Genomic DNA, 15,816 nt, shown 5'->3' with positions numbered 1-15,816 from the left:
GGTATCTGTACTTTCAGCTGTGCTGAGTTAGCTTACTTCTGCAGTCTTAAAACTACTTGATCAACGAATAAACAGTTCCCGAACAAATGCCATAGAAACAAACAGCATAGCATAGTGAGTATTAGTAGTATCGTCGATCGGCATGATCGGATTGCGAGCTCAGGAATGCGACCGACCGAACTTTTGTTTTGTGTGTAACAAATTAACAATTGACCAACTGAACCGACGCATCTGTTTAGACCGCAATTCAAACACGCAGCGATTTTCAAATATTTTTTATTTTAGCCGTCTACAAATCAGAAACGGTAAGCAACCACAAACAGGGTATGTTGTTAGTGCTAATATAATAATAATTTATACATGTCAGTACAAAAAGAAAAATGCAAAACTAAACAGAAAGGCCAATAAATTCTGCATAACGAATTAAATTTGAGATAATGGCAATGCACAATCGCTGCTTCAGCGTAACGAGTGCCAGAAGAACATCAGGAAGTGCCGAAGTGGCAAAAACACAAAACACATTTGTCATATCAATTAATCAACTTCCTCAATAGTAGGACCACCTTGTCCGCCTTGCTGTCGCCCACGACCGCGGTTATCTCCCCCCGGAGCGCCCCCAGCGCTGGCTCCTCCTCCATGTAATTTGGCCATGATGGGCGAGCAGGCTTTCTGGATCTCCTGCATCTTGAACTGGATTTCTTCCTTATCGGCCAAATTATTCCGGTCCAACCAGCTAATGGCTTCCTTGCATTTGTCCAGTACCTGATCTTTTTCCGCACTGGACAACTTATCACCGTGTTCTTCGGCAGCCTGCTTGACTCCAAAGACATATCCTTCAAATTCATTTCTGGCGGAAATCCGTTCGCGCTGTTTGGCATCTTCGTCAGCATAGGTTTCCGCCTCTTTGACCATGCGTTCGATTTCGTCCTTCGACAGGCGGCCCTTTTCATTTGTAATGCGGATCTTCTCAGATTTACCCGTGCTCTTGTCTTCGGCAGAAACGTTAAGGATACCGTTGGCGTCGATGTCGAACGTCACTTCGATCTTGGGCACACCACGCGGCGCCGGAGGAATCCCCGTCAGATCAAAACGTCCCAGCAAATGGTTGTCTTTGTCATGGCACGCTCGCCTTCGTACACCTGGATAGTGACGGCTGGCTGGTTGTCGGAATATGTTGTGAAGACCTGGGAGGTTTTGGTTGGGATGCGCGTGTTCCGCTCCACCAGCTTGGTCATCACACCGCCAGCAGTCTCCAGACCCAGCGACAAGGGAGCCACGTCCACCAACAGCACATCCTTGATTTCCTGGCTCTTGTCGCCTGTCAGGATGGCAGCTTGCACAGCAGCACCATAGGCAACAGCTTCGTCAGGATTAATGGACCCGTTCAGTTCTTTTCCGTTGAAAAACTCCTTCAGTAACTTCTGCACCTTAGGGATACGAGTGCTACCGCCAACCAGCACAATTTCTTGGATATCTCCTTTGCCCAGCTTGGCATCGGTCAGGGCGCGCTCAACAGGTTGCAATGTGCTCCTGCAATAAATTATAAAATATGTTATCAGTACTTATCACTATCACAAATGATTTATAAGCGTTAAGTATTGTAAAAATTTTCTTTTTAAAACCGATATTTATGTTTTCTCAGATAAATCCTGTACGAAATTATTACAAAACAGTTATCGTCATCAAAAACAGCATAAAATCAACACATGTGTTCTAAAAAGTCCTCTTAACAAACCGAGTCAAATCAGATTTTTCCTTATTAAACAAATCCTACGCAAATTTCTTGGAGAATAACCAATACGACATCATGAAACTGATTCCCTTACCTGAATAAATCAGAGCACAACTCCTCGAAGCGGGCACGGGATATTTTGCTGTAGAAGTCGACACCCTCGTGCAACGAATCAATTTCCACATTGGCTTCCGCGGAACTGGACAGCGTCCGTTTGGCACGTTCGCAAGCAGTGCGCAGACGGCGAATGGCGCGGGCATTGGCCTTCAGATCCTTCTTGTGTTTCCGCTGGAATTCCTCCACAAAGTAGTTCACCATGCGATTGTCGAAGTCCTCCCCACCCAAGTGCGTGTCGCCAGCCGTCGAGCGCACTTCGAACATGGATCCCTCGGAGACCGTCAGAATGGACACGTCGAAGGTGCCACCGCCCAGATCGAAAATCAGAATGTTCTGCTCACCCTTCATCTTCTTATCCAGACCGTATGCCAGGGCGGCGGCGGTGGGCTCATTGATAATGCGCAGCACATTCAGTCCGGCAATCCGTCCAGCATCCTTCGTCGCTTGACGCTGGCTGTCGTTGAAATAAGCAGGAACGGTAACAACTGCATCGGTGACCTTGCCGCCCAAATATGCTTCAGCTGTCTCCTTCATCTTACCCAACACCATGGCACTGATCTCCTCCGGATTGAAGGTCTTGGTTTCTCCCTTGTACTCCACTTCGATCTTGGGCTTGCCACCCGCGCTGATCACTTTGAAGGGCCAGTGCTTCATGTCAGCCTGCACTGTCTGCTCGTCGAATTTGCGCCCGATGAGACGTTTGGCATCGAAGACGGTATTCTGGGGATTCATGGCCACCTGGTTCTTGGCAGCGTCTCCCACCAAACGCTCCGTATCCGTGAAGGCAACATAGCTCGGGGTGGTGCGATTGCCCTGGTCGTTGGCGATGATTTCCACTTTTCCATGCTGGAACACACCGACACAGCTGTAGGTGGTACCCAGATCAATTCCAACAGCGGGGATTTTTGGCATGTTGATGGCGTATTAGCTAATTCGAGATGCAAAACAATTCTGTCGATTTTAATTGTCACAACAAATCGAAAAGCAAATGCAAAACGTATTATACTGCACTCTTTGAAATCGTGGATTGAAAATGAATTGAAAACGGTAGCTACCACTCCTGTTTATATAGCAACGCCGCAACGGTATTGCTGTGACGAGACGCGTCGAGCATAGTGTGGTAGATTCCAGTTTTTACTACAAACTGCCGTCACTGTGCAGCTGTCGGGAATGTTCGCGAATGATCGCTTGCTGCCGATTTGTCTTTGAATGAGTGAGTCATGCAGTCTGACAGACTCTGACTGTCTGCTTGAACCGAGCGATGGAGCCAACAATACTGTACGAGATAATCGAGATTACATCCAGACACACCCCAACAGGCTGAACTTGCTGGCGGGTGGGACATGCACAGAAATGATTCGTGCTTCCGAGTCATAAATAAACTGAAAATATATGCGTAAAAGATTCTCGCAAACCGTGTCTCAAATAAAAAACCGCTGCGTATCGCCGGGATCTATGTTTTAAAATAACAAAATACCGCGAAGTTAAAAATGCAATAAACTGTTGCGTATGCTATGCCGCATTTATCTTGAAGATCTAATCGTAAATACAAATTTCCAAATTGTGCTTAACGGGATATTTTACATAAATCATGAATGTTAATAACAAAAGAAATTCTCGTTCTCTCGTGACTCGTACCGTTGCTTTTATCATACAGATACAACATTCAATGCTTGCTTCTTTACTTGCATTTAAAATTGTTTTTTGTTCGACCACACTTGAAGTCCCTTTGGGGTTGTCTGCTCTTGTGCCGTAATAATACTAATAATAATGATAATTAATAATAATAATAATCATGAGTATGCAAACCGAAGGCACTAAAACAAGTGAGTCGCTGTACTATAATTTATTTATATTCCGGATCCGAGTAAAACAGTTTGTAAAAAATACGTTAGCAAAACGTTAGTTAAAGGCCAGAATTCGAACATGTTCGAAACTGCGAATTTTGGCCTTTAACTAACGTTTTGCTAACGTATATTTTACAAACTGCTTTACTCGGGGGATGGTGAGATTGGTGACTCACATGCGTAGTTAGTTCTCTCGCTATATTAGTGGATTTTTTAGTTTAGAATGCGCTGATATTATCAAAAATTGTCCTCAACAATTAAAATTACGTACTGGGAAAAGTCCAAAAAGGAAGATATCTATATTTGAATGGTATTTTCCGGCAGGCGGTGGGGTTGCCACTGCGACAGAGGGTGTTTAGCACCTGGCTCTGTTGTGTAGAATTTGTAAGGGTAGTCTTTTTTGTAGAAGCAGTAGTTTAGCCATATGTGTCCTGTCAAGGACGATTTTCGGGTTGGGTGTTTCGATATAAATGAGGCCGCTTTTGAAGTTCTCTGACGAAGTGATTTTGGATTGGAAGTTATCGGATGGGGAAGGTTGGTATTTCCTGGTGATTGGTGGTTTTGTGAAGCATAGTGTGCTGTGGGTATATAAAAGGAAATCGGAGTGCGGTGGAAATTTAGTTGGTTAAGGGAAGTTGTGAGAAGTTTGTTGTGTGGATTGTGTTGTAAGATCTTATTTTATAGTTTGAATTAAGGTTGTTGTAGTAAGGTGGAGAGTGATTTGGAGTGCCTGGGAAAGGTGTTTGAAGGGATTTTGGCAGATTTGTGACAAGTAAGGAATATTTGTTTATAGTGAAATTTATTTTAGGTATTGTTAATTTTTTAATGTATTTGGTTTCTTAAGTTAAATAGATTAGGAGATATTAAGGAATAAATAGAGTATTGGTTGGCTTTTGACTTTATGGCAGTGTGGTTAAAAAGGAGAGTTTTAAGTAGGCTAGTATTGAGGAGGTTAGTTTTAAGGGGGTTAGTTAATTTTTTTTGTAATTTCATACAGTATATCTGTATATTCGGATGTTTGGTGTGTAGATGCTGTTGAGAGTACGTTTATAAAGTAGGAAAGTTAGGTGTGCATTGGCAGACCGGAGTGCAGCAGCTTTTCGCTTGTGGGAAAGATAAATAATTTTTAACGTGCTACCATTAGCACTTTTAGTATTTAACATTATCAATAATTTAACCTAACAATATAACGAGCCAGGAATATTTTCGTATTGACCTTTGGTAACAATCTTTCGTAACGGACAGAGATACATTTTTGCATTGGCGCTGAACTTAGAGGACTTTCGCTACGATTTAAGAAAGGAAAGATTGCGAAAGATTAGCTTCTACGAAAGATTTGATTCTACGAAAGATTTGCTTTAACTGTTGTATCATTATTGAGTTTTAGAATGTGAAAACATGTTGGAAATGAGTGATTTGGATAGGCGGAAGTTAAAATGAAAATTATCTTAAGGTATAATGAGTTGACTAATAGGGTGATAGAAATAATATTTATGTTAATAAATGATGAAAGATATTATGTAAGAAAAGGAAAACATGGAATATATGAAGGAAAATAGAAAATATATTACGGAAAATATGGAAAAGGATATTGTGGTAAAATATAGAAAGATTAAGTGACATTATAGGAAATTTATTTGCCATTATGCAGTTATGTTGTGTAGACATTGTATTTGATAAAATCAAATTGAAGAAACAGGTGGATGTAGTGTTCCGTATGGTTTATAGTATAGTATATGGTGCGTATAATGTACTGTAAAGTTGACTGGTTTTATGGTATGAATCTGGGTATATTATGGAGTAAATATGGTTATGGATGAATGAATATGTTGAGATTATGTGTGTGGGAAAAAGATATTTTGAAGAAACAGGTGGGTGTAACGATCCGCATGATGTGAAATCTGTTGTATTTAGAGGTTTTTATTTTACTAAAGCTGGCAAATTTTTTGAAGAAACAGGTGGGTGCAATGTTCCGTATCATTCAGTATTTTAGGGTATTTTGATTCGTTTTGAGATTGGCAAGTGAAGTTGGAGTTATGAGAGACAAGTGGGTGCAATGTTCCGTTTAGAAGTTTACAAATGTTTTTTATTGTAGATTAAATTTGGAAAAATTTGGAGAACATGATTTTCTTTCCGATTTTTGTTCCGAATGTTTGGTTGTATGTTGGAGTTGTTTTTGTATACATGCCATTTCAGGTGTATGGTTATTATTGGTAAGTGTTCTAATTTAATTTGAATGTGCAAAAATTTTTATTTGCTGGTTTTTTAAGGTATTGAAAGGAAAGTGGGGGACAAGAATTTGGTAAAGTTATACAAAGATGGAAAAAAGAGGTGTTAAGCGAAAGTGTGAAAAGAGTTAAAAATATACAAATGTGTGCAATTGTGTATTAAAAAAAAGAAAAGAGTAAAAAATTGTGTATTATTATCTATGGGATGTCATTATGTTGAATTTACTCGTTTAATATTTATAAAGTTTGTATCTTAGTATTTTTCTTGTGTTGTACTACACTATTATTTTGTTATTTTATATTGGTTTTGTAGTGAAAACCTTTTAAAAATACCAATAAATAAAGGACGAAATAAATAAGGCAATTTCTTTGCTTTCAAGTTTGAGAAGATCATAATGCTTTATAAATATGCGACCTACTGAGTCCAAGTAACAAGTTACTGGCAGCTGGGAACCTTTAATAGGTATCATGGTACGAGTACAAAATATGCATTAGAACAAAACGGCCTTAACGAAAAAAGCAGTTGTTTTATGCTATCCTGATCGGGAATTATACCGATTACACAAACGGAAAGTCAGCTGATATGTGGTAACAATACAGTAAGTGAAAGTTGTATTTTAAAATATGCTCCCAACTACGCCCAACCAACAGTTACTGCCAGCTCGTAGGAGGTGGCATTTAGAGTCAGGTGTGTGTTATAAATATGCGCCCAACTGCGCCCAACCAACAGTTACTGCCAGCTCGTAGGAGGTGGCATTTAGAGTCAGGTGTGTGTTATAAATATGCGCCCAACTGCGCCCAACCAACAGTTACTGCCAGCTCGTAGGAGGTGGCATTTAGAATCAGGTGTGTGTTATAAATATGCGCCCAACTAACACTTACTGCCAGCTCGTAGGAGGTGGGATTTAGAGTCAGGTGTATATTATAAATATGCGCCCATACAGCTTGCTCGTAGGCGGTAGTATTTAGAATTGAACATTTGCAGAGATCCCGCCTGCCAGTTGGCCGCCTCCCGCGAGGTGGCCGCCCGTTAGGTGTTTTACTACCCGGCCCGTGGCACTGATACGTACATACTGTATTGTATATAATATACCGGTGCCTTATAAGGTGCCGGCACTTGTGTCCTTCTAATATCCTGCTTGTACTTTTTGGAATAACATTAACGGTAAGATGAGATTGTAAAAGCAACTCGATCGTTGCCGATGGCAGGGCTACACTGGTACCGGTACAACAAGTATCGGGTTTGTTATGAGAGTGGATGGATGCGAAAAAAAGTGCCTCGCTGCATACGAATTAACAAACATTTGGTGGATTTGAACTACAGTTTACCCTATTCTCAAAAAAAAGAATCTGCAAGCTAGAGTGAGCGATCTGGAGAATACTTCATGTCTTTTTAAGTGAATTACAGTTGTTAACTTGTTAATAACTCAACCGAAATAAAGTTCTCCAATGTGTGCTAAAAGTTAAAATTCAAATCACGCCTCATTCTTCACAAGTTTTGCGAAATTCCTTACCGCAATTCAATCGAAATTCTTACATTTTTTAAGGATGACTGAGCTTTCTGACCTCAGTAAAATAGAATTTTATATTACAGAAGGCAACAAAATAGCGCACCAAGCCGTATCAATCAGTTCAACAATGTAAAAGGCGAGAATTATGCTATAAGAGTACAGAAAAAAGGGAAGCATTTCACTGACAGTAGAAGTGTACATACTTAAGTGCAAACGTGTACATCATCCAGTTCCAGTCAAGTTTTTACACTTGCACAGTAGAACTGTATAGCATACATCACTACTCGTAGGTAGGGTAATAGTCTTACTGGGCAGCGCAGGCGTCGCCATCAAATTATCACAAGCGCAAATCAACCATCAAAACCGTAAGAAAGAAAAATCTAGTCTGTCACATGGAGAGCACGGAGCAGGCTCAGCAGAGATCATAATTCCGACAATACCGAAGCAGTGAGGTATCAAATCTGCGAGGCAAACCGCTTCAAATCAATCCGCTCCAGTTTAACAATGCTGCAAATCGTAGTTAAAATTAAGATTACCTAAATGCGAAGTACTGCTTATCAACGATCAACACAAATCATCAGCATCGTCCGCAAAGTTTGGTATGTACATAGTATATAGATATATATACGCATCTAGAAGGCGCGGATTAAATAATCAAAAGGTAGCGATAAACCACTTACGGAAGCAGAAGATCGGCAAACTGAACAACTTCGTTGGCGGACGGTTCATTCGCCTAAATCAACAGGTACACGTACAAATATCGCATTAATTTAGATTTATCTATAATGAAACTACAATTCATTCCAGCTTATTCGCAAAAAATTAAACATCTCGAGCACATCACCGGTTTCAGCCTTACGGTTACGGGTTACCATAAAAGATTAAATACTCTTTAACGCTTTCGAGCTCTCGGTGTAAACGTATTGCCGCTTGACGGATGCCGGGGCAAGTAGTCTACTGCGCCGCGCGATGTCCGTACGGTGCACTGACGACGAAAGGCACTCGCAGGGCCTCGCAGGTCACATCTAACCCCTCTCCGATTTATGCGCCTCGTTCTCGAGACTTACGTTAACGACATTTAATGCTTTCAGCATTAAATGGCTTATATCAAACTGAACTTCCTTGCAGATTTTTGGTGACATGGGTGATGGCAAGGATAATATTTATATAAATTACCAAAACCCCTTACTAGCAATACGTTGTTTATAAAATCTTCCTCTACTGTATTATTTCGTGATCAGTACACTTTCGGAAGTCATCACTAAAGCAATCTTTCATATTACCCTAATCGTTCGCTGGAGTTGAAAAGTAACTTCAGCGAACTAATCCAACTCGACGTCTGCATTTCAAAATCAGAAGAAAGACTTCTTACCGCGCCACCAAAAGCAACTGCAGACACTTCCACCAAAAACGATTTTGTAATAGCCTCTCCTTTTTCCACGCCTCCAGTAGCATCTCTTGCCGGCTGAAAACGGATTAATAGTTCAAAGGACCAAACAAACAAATTTAGTATAAGCTCACGACAACAACATCCACTAATGGTAAGGAACTTACTGAAAGTACTCATGCAAATACACTACCATATTTCGTACTTGTAGCAGTGTAATCCAAATAAAAAACAGTTGCCAGCAAAAGTTAATTTTTCGTACTATTTTTAGATGCGACTGCCACAAGCATAAAGTATTCCACATACTGTACGTGCGCTATGACAAAGCTGGTAATAATGAACTTAACAGGGCGCACCACGTCAAAACCCAACACTCCCAGCAATTTAAAATCTTTACAAGTACCAACTGCTGGCAGCTGTTATAATATTTCTGACTATGAGTTCAGCATATGGCCAAAATTCATTTCCAATTCTAATGTCTGTTGTCGGTACCATTAACGTGCATCGCAGAAGTATCAAATTAGAAGTTCTCCAGGATTTGGCCAAAATAGTATATGTAATATTTTACGGCGAATATCTGGCGGGCGATATCAGTGGTAGTTTGGTATACGTAATTTATTTTTAATAAGTTAAAACATACGATATTCTAGACGGAGTTAAAAGCGACAGTCTTCAGTTTCGTAAATCGTAACAACTGCGGGACAGGTAAGCAAAAACAGCAACGCTGTTCTAATCCATTAAAAATCAAAGAAAATTCTACAGTTAGTACAGTACATGTAGTTTACCTTCATAACACGTCCAACCAAAATTTTGACGCGTCCTTTGGCGAAGGCTGTACCTTTGAAAAAGTATTCGTAATCCACCCTGAAACATGTTGTGCAAGAACACATAAAAATTCACGAGCCATTAAAAACGAGAAATTCACAATTTCACATACGTAAAACCGAGACCATCTTCCAGGAACTTTGGAAGACGCACAGAGCAGCAAGCATCAATTATCTGGCGCTGCGTCAGCGAACGACCAGCTTCCAAAGTACCAGGGTCCCCATAGTATAAGAATCTCCTATAAAACCACAAAAGCATATTTATTTTATTTCTAAAATTGTACTTGTGTACTTTCCTTTCGAGGGCTTTTGGTATAATCTTTCTTCATTAAATCAGTCTAAATGTTCTCCAAATGTTAAATTCCCCAGTACACGGCAAAGACCTAACAATGTGCAGTCCGCGACAATCACAGCAACAATTCCAACTCACCAAGGAACGGAGGGAAGAAGAATCGGGCGCACTGCGCGCACGCAAATTGGCGGAGAAATGTGCTCTGAAAACCACCGAACTGTGAATACGTAACAAAATCGTACAACCAACGATGCGCTCACTGAAACTGTAGATAACACAATGATCCTCGAACGGCTCGCCATTGCCAGGCATCGTTCCGCAAAGTCCGCGCAGCCTATGCAGGAGAGTTTCCATTTCACTCTCCAACACACTCCCATAAAGTGCATACTCCTGATTTGGAATGCTGTTGTGCGTAGCAATTTTCAGGTCTGGATCCATGGCGGACCAGAGTACCACCGGAACGAAGAGGCGAAGACTACTTGAAACTTCAAAAGGTTTATAATTTACCCTTTTGCATGCAGCTAGTGGCAGCTCAAACAATAAAATTAAGCTCAATCACTGCCACAAAAGCACCGAAGAGCCAGCTAGCCATAAGGTTCTCGACCATGAAATCAACGAAAATTAGAATGTCACAAAATCTGAAAATTAATAAAATTATAAAAGGCAGAAAAACAAAACATTAAAAAATAATTAATGACACTTGCGCTCACGCCCAAGGGTGGCCGACACATTCTCACTAACGAGCGGCCTTTTTTGTAAATGGCAAGACAACCTTCTATAAACTAACATAATTTACCGATGTTTTTAGCGTAATAAAAGGCAGCCTACGAGAAAGCAGTAGAGTTACCTGATGGTGTGACATTTTGAAGAAACCAGCAAAAGCTGTTATTTTTGCAAATTTATTACAAGTCAATCAATTTGGTGACAAGACAGTGGCAACAGGAATGGCCAGACCTAACCATAAGCCGCTCGCATAACAGGTTTATTTTACGATTGGTACAATGAAATTCTTGGCTTTGTGTTCGCAACATAGATACTTACGTTTGGAAATTAAAATTAATTAGTTTTGCAGTTTCACTGGACTGCAAGATTGTAAATTACGTACTGATATTCATAAGTTCATAACTGATAACAATGCCCATCGTTAATAAAAATACTAGATTTGTTACTACGTAATCGGAAGTAATATTAATTTCGGTACATAACAGCACATGGATGCGTGTATAGATATAGATATGTAGGTTCCTGTAGAACACGACATATGGGGAGCACTACCGGGATTTTCCGATGCTTTTTTAATATTTCAAATGGGAACGGATGTGAGTCAAACTTTGAAATGTCAAGGTCGGGGCTGTGGCTTTCCATATTATAACACGACAGCAATATGGCGCGCTATAAATAATTACACAAGGACGCTCATCAAAATTGGAACTTTGAAGACTGAGTACTTACTACTTACCGCTGCACCGTTACCGTTTACCGTGCGCCACGACGATAGGTGGTTATCCCTAATTAGCGTGGGACCGTATACTTTACCATGGTGAGTACATAATTATAATTATTATATGGATAATGGATATAAATACGGTACGGTGCCCGTTGATGAACCAAGCGCCGTTTAATTGCATTATTACCGTCATATCAATACTAATATTAACTAATAACTGTTATTGTATGAGTAATAATAATCTTGCTATCGAATAAGATGTGTATACGTAAGAATAGCATACGAGGAGGTAGTATGTAAGTTCATGTATCGCAGATTCACAGTAAGAATAATAGTGTTTCATCAGCATGCTATAAAATATCGACTGGGTATTGATTGAATTTTATGCTGCAGCCTGCAGCGACTAACTGATCAAAAGCATCAACGATGGGGATATTCCGAAAATTAAAAACTTTGTGTGGTTCACCAATATAGATACAATATCTACAAGTACTCTAGGGCAAAAAATGTATTACATGCTAACAACAAGCAGCGATTTTGAGATAGAAGATCACTTACGTTACAGGTTGTAATTATAATTATAGTACAGTATACGGCTAACAACTCAACATATTATTATCATGAAAGCGCGCGCACTGCAACATCCTTGGAATCCCGTGAAAGAATTCTTTCGTTTTATTTATTAAGCGTCGTTTCAAAAGTCAGCGAGCATGCAGCACGCGTGCCTACACATACAATAATTTCGACATGCTGTGTTTCTAATATAAATATATGGAAGCACAACTGCGTTGTGCATTGTTAAAACTGCTCATTAAACATTTAAACAGTACTGTATATTAAATAACGTTGACAGAATATCCATGATGCCGTATCGCCAACTGAATAGCTATGACTAACTATGCCTTAAAAATAAACTATTGAAAGTCGAGATGCATCGAAGCAGCACATCGCAGGGAATTCAAAAATGGGATTCGGAGGCGGCTGTCCTTCTCCACGTACACTGTTCATCTTTCCATTTTTTCCGTCAGCTTTTCGAGGAGGGGACGCTGTGAGAATGATCCGCGCCGCGGTGCAGCGTCGTTGTGGTGTGCCACGAATTCTAAAGATGGTACCGAATCCGCTTCGTTCTCTTCGATAGCCTCTCGCTCATTTGGTCCAACAGCCACTTCCGGCCGTCCCAGATCGAGATAATGTAAATAATCCCAGTTAGCAGCGTCCATATTGTGCTTAGGAAAAGGGCTATGTTACGAATATACAACTGTATCTAAAGGTCAGGTCAGTACTAACAACAATCAAAGCAGTCACACGGTATGCATAAAGGAATTGGAAAACAGCAGAAGAAACAGCCAGGTGACTTCCTCACGGCACGATGCTCGACGTAAACAGGTTGAGGGGGCGGGAAGTAGTGCGGTGGTGGCGGAACGTATGTACGACCGGGATATCCAGGAGGCGGATGTAATCCGTGCAAGTTGGGATGGCCAATATCGAGCGTACTACCACGGTAGTTGTGTCGATCACGATGTCCAAAAAGACTGGACCACATTTATGCAGTTTTATGGTTCAACACGCTGTGTGCTTTAGGAAACGTACGAGTCGTGCCCGCGGGAAATTTGCGCTGTGCTGCTGTCCACCAATCAGTGCGCTCTGTAAATGTTTTGTTGTTATCGATTTACCGGCTGTACCACACGGGTTCCAAGAAAACGATCAAGTTCCGCAAAATTTCAGCTGATCGAGTACGTAAACATGTACCACTTACGTTTTCCGTTGGTAAAATACAGTCAGCGCTTACGATGATATCAAGAGCTCTTCAGTTCAGTTCGTAAAGCATTCATGAGCCAGCCCTCTTCTGCCACAATTATGAACACTCGATAAAACCAAATTATTACTATGTTCGCGCTCGAAGTAGATACAACCAGTTTCCGGCAAAACGTGATAAATCCGTCAATATATCCGCGACGATTAACTGTAAGAGTTTGTTTATTTTAAAACAATACAACAATCAATAAGTTTCCAGTGGAAGTTAGGGCAAGATTCGTATTTCCGAAACGAAACTATTTTCACTACAGTATACCAGTATACACGTTTAATGTTTCCAATCCGCAGTTAAGTATACTTCTATGTGAAAATGTGCGTAACGACTAACTATATTGGCTGGAAAGGACAGCGCGTAAAATTTGGCTCCGTTAAAGCAAAACTCAATGATAAAAACTTCCGGGAACGAATTTAATACGTGCAGGAATAAATGCACTTACGGAAAATTAAAGCTGACTTGCAGAAAGTTTTTTACCGCCGTGTATATAAGTAGCGGGTGAATCATCAGTATTTCACCATATATATGACACTAGTGTTGCATTACCGATTGTCGCATCAACAACGTCCCGCCAAGAGAAGATCAAAAAAGGCTGGAGTAACAGAACGAGTCAAACCGGAAATGATTCACTGCCGGCTTGCAAGTGTTCCGCAACAGGTAAGTCCACGAATTCGTAACGTACACTGTTCAGCAAATCCCACAGCCAAGTAAAAGCGTTCATGAAGTAGCAAACCGATCTCAACTCTCAAGTGATCGTTTGTGCGTGCCCGGAACGAAATATATGTGTACTCCTGTGTTTAACAATACAATGAAATCTCGGCTGGATAGAAGATCATAATAAATGCATAGTGCATGCGCAGTCTGGATTCTGGATAGATGTATGGGATATAAATTGAGAATCAATATTAATATGACCGCTGCACGCGCTATGCAAAACGTCTATTCCAACAAAGCTAAACGTGCTGCTGTATGCGCTGTGCGCTTCCGCTTAAATGCCGTTTAGCGATGCTGGGAAAAAATGCGGCACCGGAATTCCTTTTGTCCAATGCAAATGAATGTGAACGATCCAGACAACTGCTGACAGGCGCCAATCTGCTGATGTCGTTCCTTACGGGCTAATAAAGATGGAACGGTTTCCGCTGGAAGCTCGGCCTAGACCAACCGGAATCGTACACTGAACAAATGGATGCTTAAAGAGAAAGAAGAGAAGGGGCCATTCGATGCCGCGCGCTCTCCGCGGGAAATGGCTTAATTCTGGCTTTCTCTTCAAAATGCGCCTTACATGCCTATGAGTATGACAGCTGCTAGTGAGCTTTTTCGGATTCGTAATGAGGTTGTAAATTAGGATTTAAAAACGGCACCATCGGCAAAATGAGCGCCCAGTATGTAGCGTACTTTGCTGACCTCGCATGTTTGAACTGGACTCACTGATGCATAATCATGTCATTACGACATCGCTGTCATACAGCTATTCAAAAATTTTTATGAGGCTCATGCCAGTGAATAACAGTGATGAGCATTTTATCACAAACTGGATTCGTAAAGGTACCGATAGAATCTGATGGAAAGAAGTACCGTACTGTACCACAGACTGTATAAGTGGAAGAGGATCCCAACTTGGGTTTAAAAACATTGTGGATTATAAATACAAAATACTGTATCTTTGCAGTTCTATGCATCCCAGTTAAGTGACCTGCTAAATGTTAGCTGTTGATTATGTGAGAATGTGCCTTGCATCATCTTTTTCATTGGTTTACAAGTTTTTATCACAGAAATGTCTACATAATCTTTATTAATTGTTTGCTTGAGTTTGTACAAATTGCGTGCAAAATAGTAAGAATACTCTAAGCGAATTGATATATTATTTGGAACACATTTTAACAGGCATGCAGCTATATTGTTTATTAATAATTTAGTTGAACCACATTGTCATCAACAAAACGCTTTGCTCTGATCGACAGGTTTAATTAAGGTACCGATATACAGCAAACAACAAAGTCAAATTCAGAAATCAAATTCCCAGTCAACAATGGAAAGGAGAGAGTGTACAAAATCTGAGAGGAAGCCGGCCAGATGAATACATCAATTCTTGCGTCACACCGATACTCAAAAACTTCATCGCTTTACACGGCTTGTCTTCTCCACACTCTTGCAGCCACAAAGGAAAGGAACATTCGCGTCCAGGAAAAGGATTTCTAAACTTCATAATCATTGATAACTTGCAAATTTATTCGAAAGCATACTATTCCAACTTTCCAACTATTCAACTGCTGGAAACTCTAATTAAGCCCGAAGTGGTCATCAGATTTACCACAAGACAGTATCAATTGTTACTGACAATGACAAGAAAACGAGCGATGATTACGATACAGGCTGCCCGCTGCCGCACGTGAAAGTACTTAAATTATAATAAGTCTGATCATGATATAAAAATGAAAATCGTGGTTAAATAAGCAATTGTCAGGAAGTAAGTAGTCGGAACTTGACATATTTAGGAGACATTAAATAAAGTAAACAAAGAAATGGAACTTTGAAAATAAGGACACATAAAGGAAGGCGAACATTATCAAACCAACAAGAATACCGAGCTCCGTGTGTTAAGATTATGATCTTCCACCTGG

The 15,816-nt window shown here is 40.5% G+C and overlaps 2 protein-coding genes and 1 long non-coding RNA gene across 3 annotated transcripts; 1 reads left to right on the top strand and 2 right to left on the bottom strand.

The window, feature by feature from the left end:
* Positions 1-262: 262 nt before the first annotated feature.
* Positions 263-2,925, bottom strand: LOC129583450 (heat shock protein 68-like). Its single transcript, XM_055475250.1, is given in 3 exon segments — positions 263-1,115; positions 1,118-1,530; positions 1,827-2,925. Coding segments are annotated over 3 exon segments (1,929 nt in total). The 5' UTR covers positions 2,762-2,925; the 3' UTR covers positions 263-534.
* Positions 2,926-4,333: 1,408 nt separating this feature from the next.
* LOC129583472 (uncharacterized) lies at positions 4,334-6,100 on the top strand. The gene is made up of 3 exons (XR_008689786.1): positions 4,334-4,468; positions 5,792-5,909; positions 5,967-6,100. It is a non-coding gene; the product is annotated as an uncharacterized LOC129583472 (long non-coding RNA).
* A 1,395-nt stretch (positions 6,101-7,495) lies between these two features.
* On the bottom strand, positions 7,496-11,715 carry LOC129583461 (mediator of RNA polymerase II transcription subunit 18-like). The gene is made up of 8 exons (XM_055475260.1): positions 11,398-11,715; positions 10,199-11,330; positions 10,077-10,140; positions 9,760-9,885; positions 9,608-9,686; positions 8,808-8,900; positions 8,116-8,168; positions 7,496-7,942 (listed from the first exon to the last, which is right to left on the bottom strand). Exons 2-8 carry the CDS (start codon positions 10,374-10,376, stop codon positions 7,891-7,893), a joined length of 645 nt encoding a protein of 214 aa, XP_055331235.1. The 5' UTR covers positions 10,377-11,330; positions 11,398-11,715; the 3' UTR covers positions 7,496-7,890.
* Positions 11,716-15,816: the final 4,101 nt, after the last annotated feature.

This window comes from Paramacrobiotus metropolitanus, unplaced genomic scaffold (assembly GCF_019649055.1).
Source record: "Paramacrobiotus metropolitanus isolate TYO unplaced genomic scaffold, Prichtersi_v1.0 Parri_scaffold0000002, whole genome shotgun sequence".
Lineage (NCBI taxonomy): Eukaryota > Metazoa > Tardigrada > Eutardigrada > Parachela > Macrobiotidae > Paramacrobiotus > Paramacrobiotus metropolitanus.
This window is presented reverse-complemented; position numbering and strand designations above follow the sequence as displayed.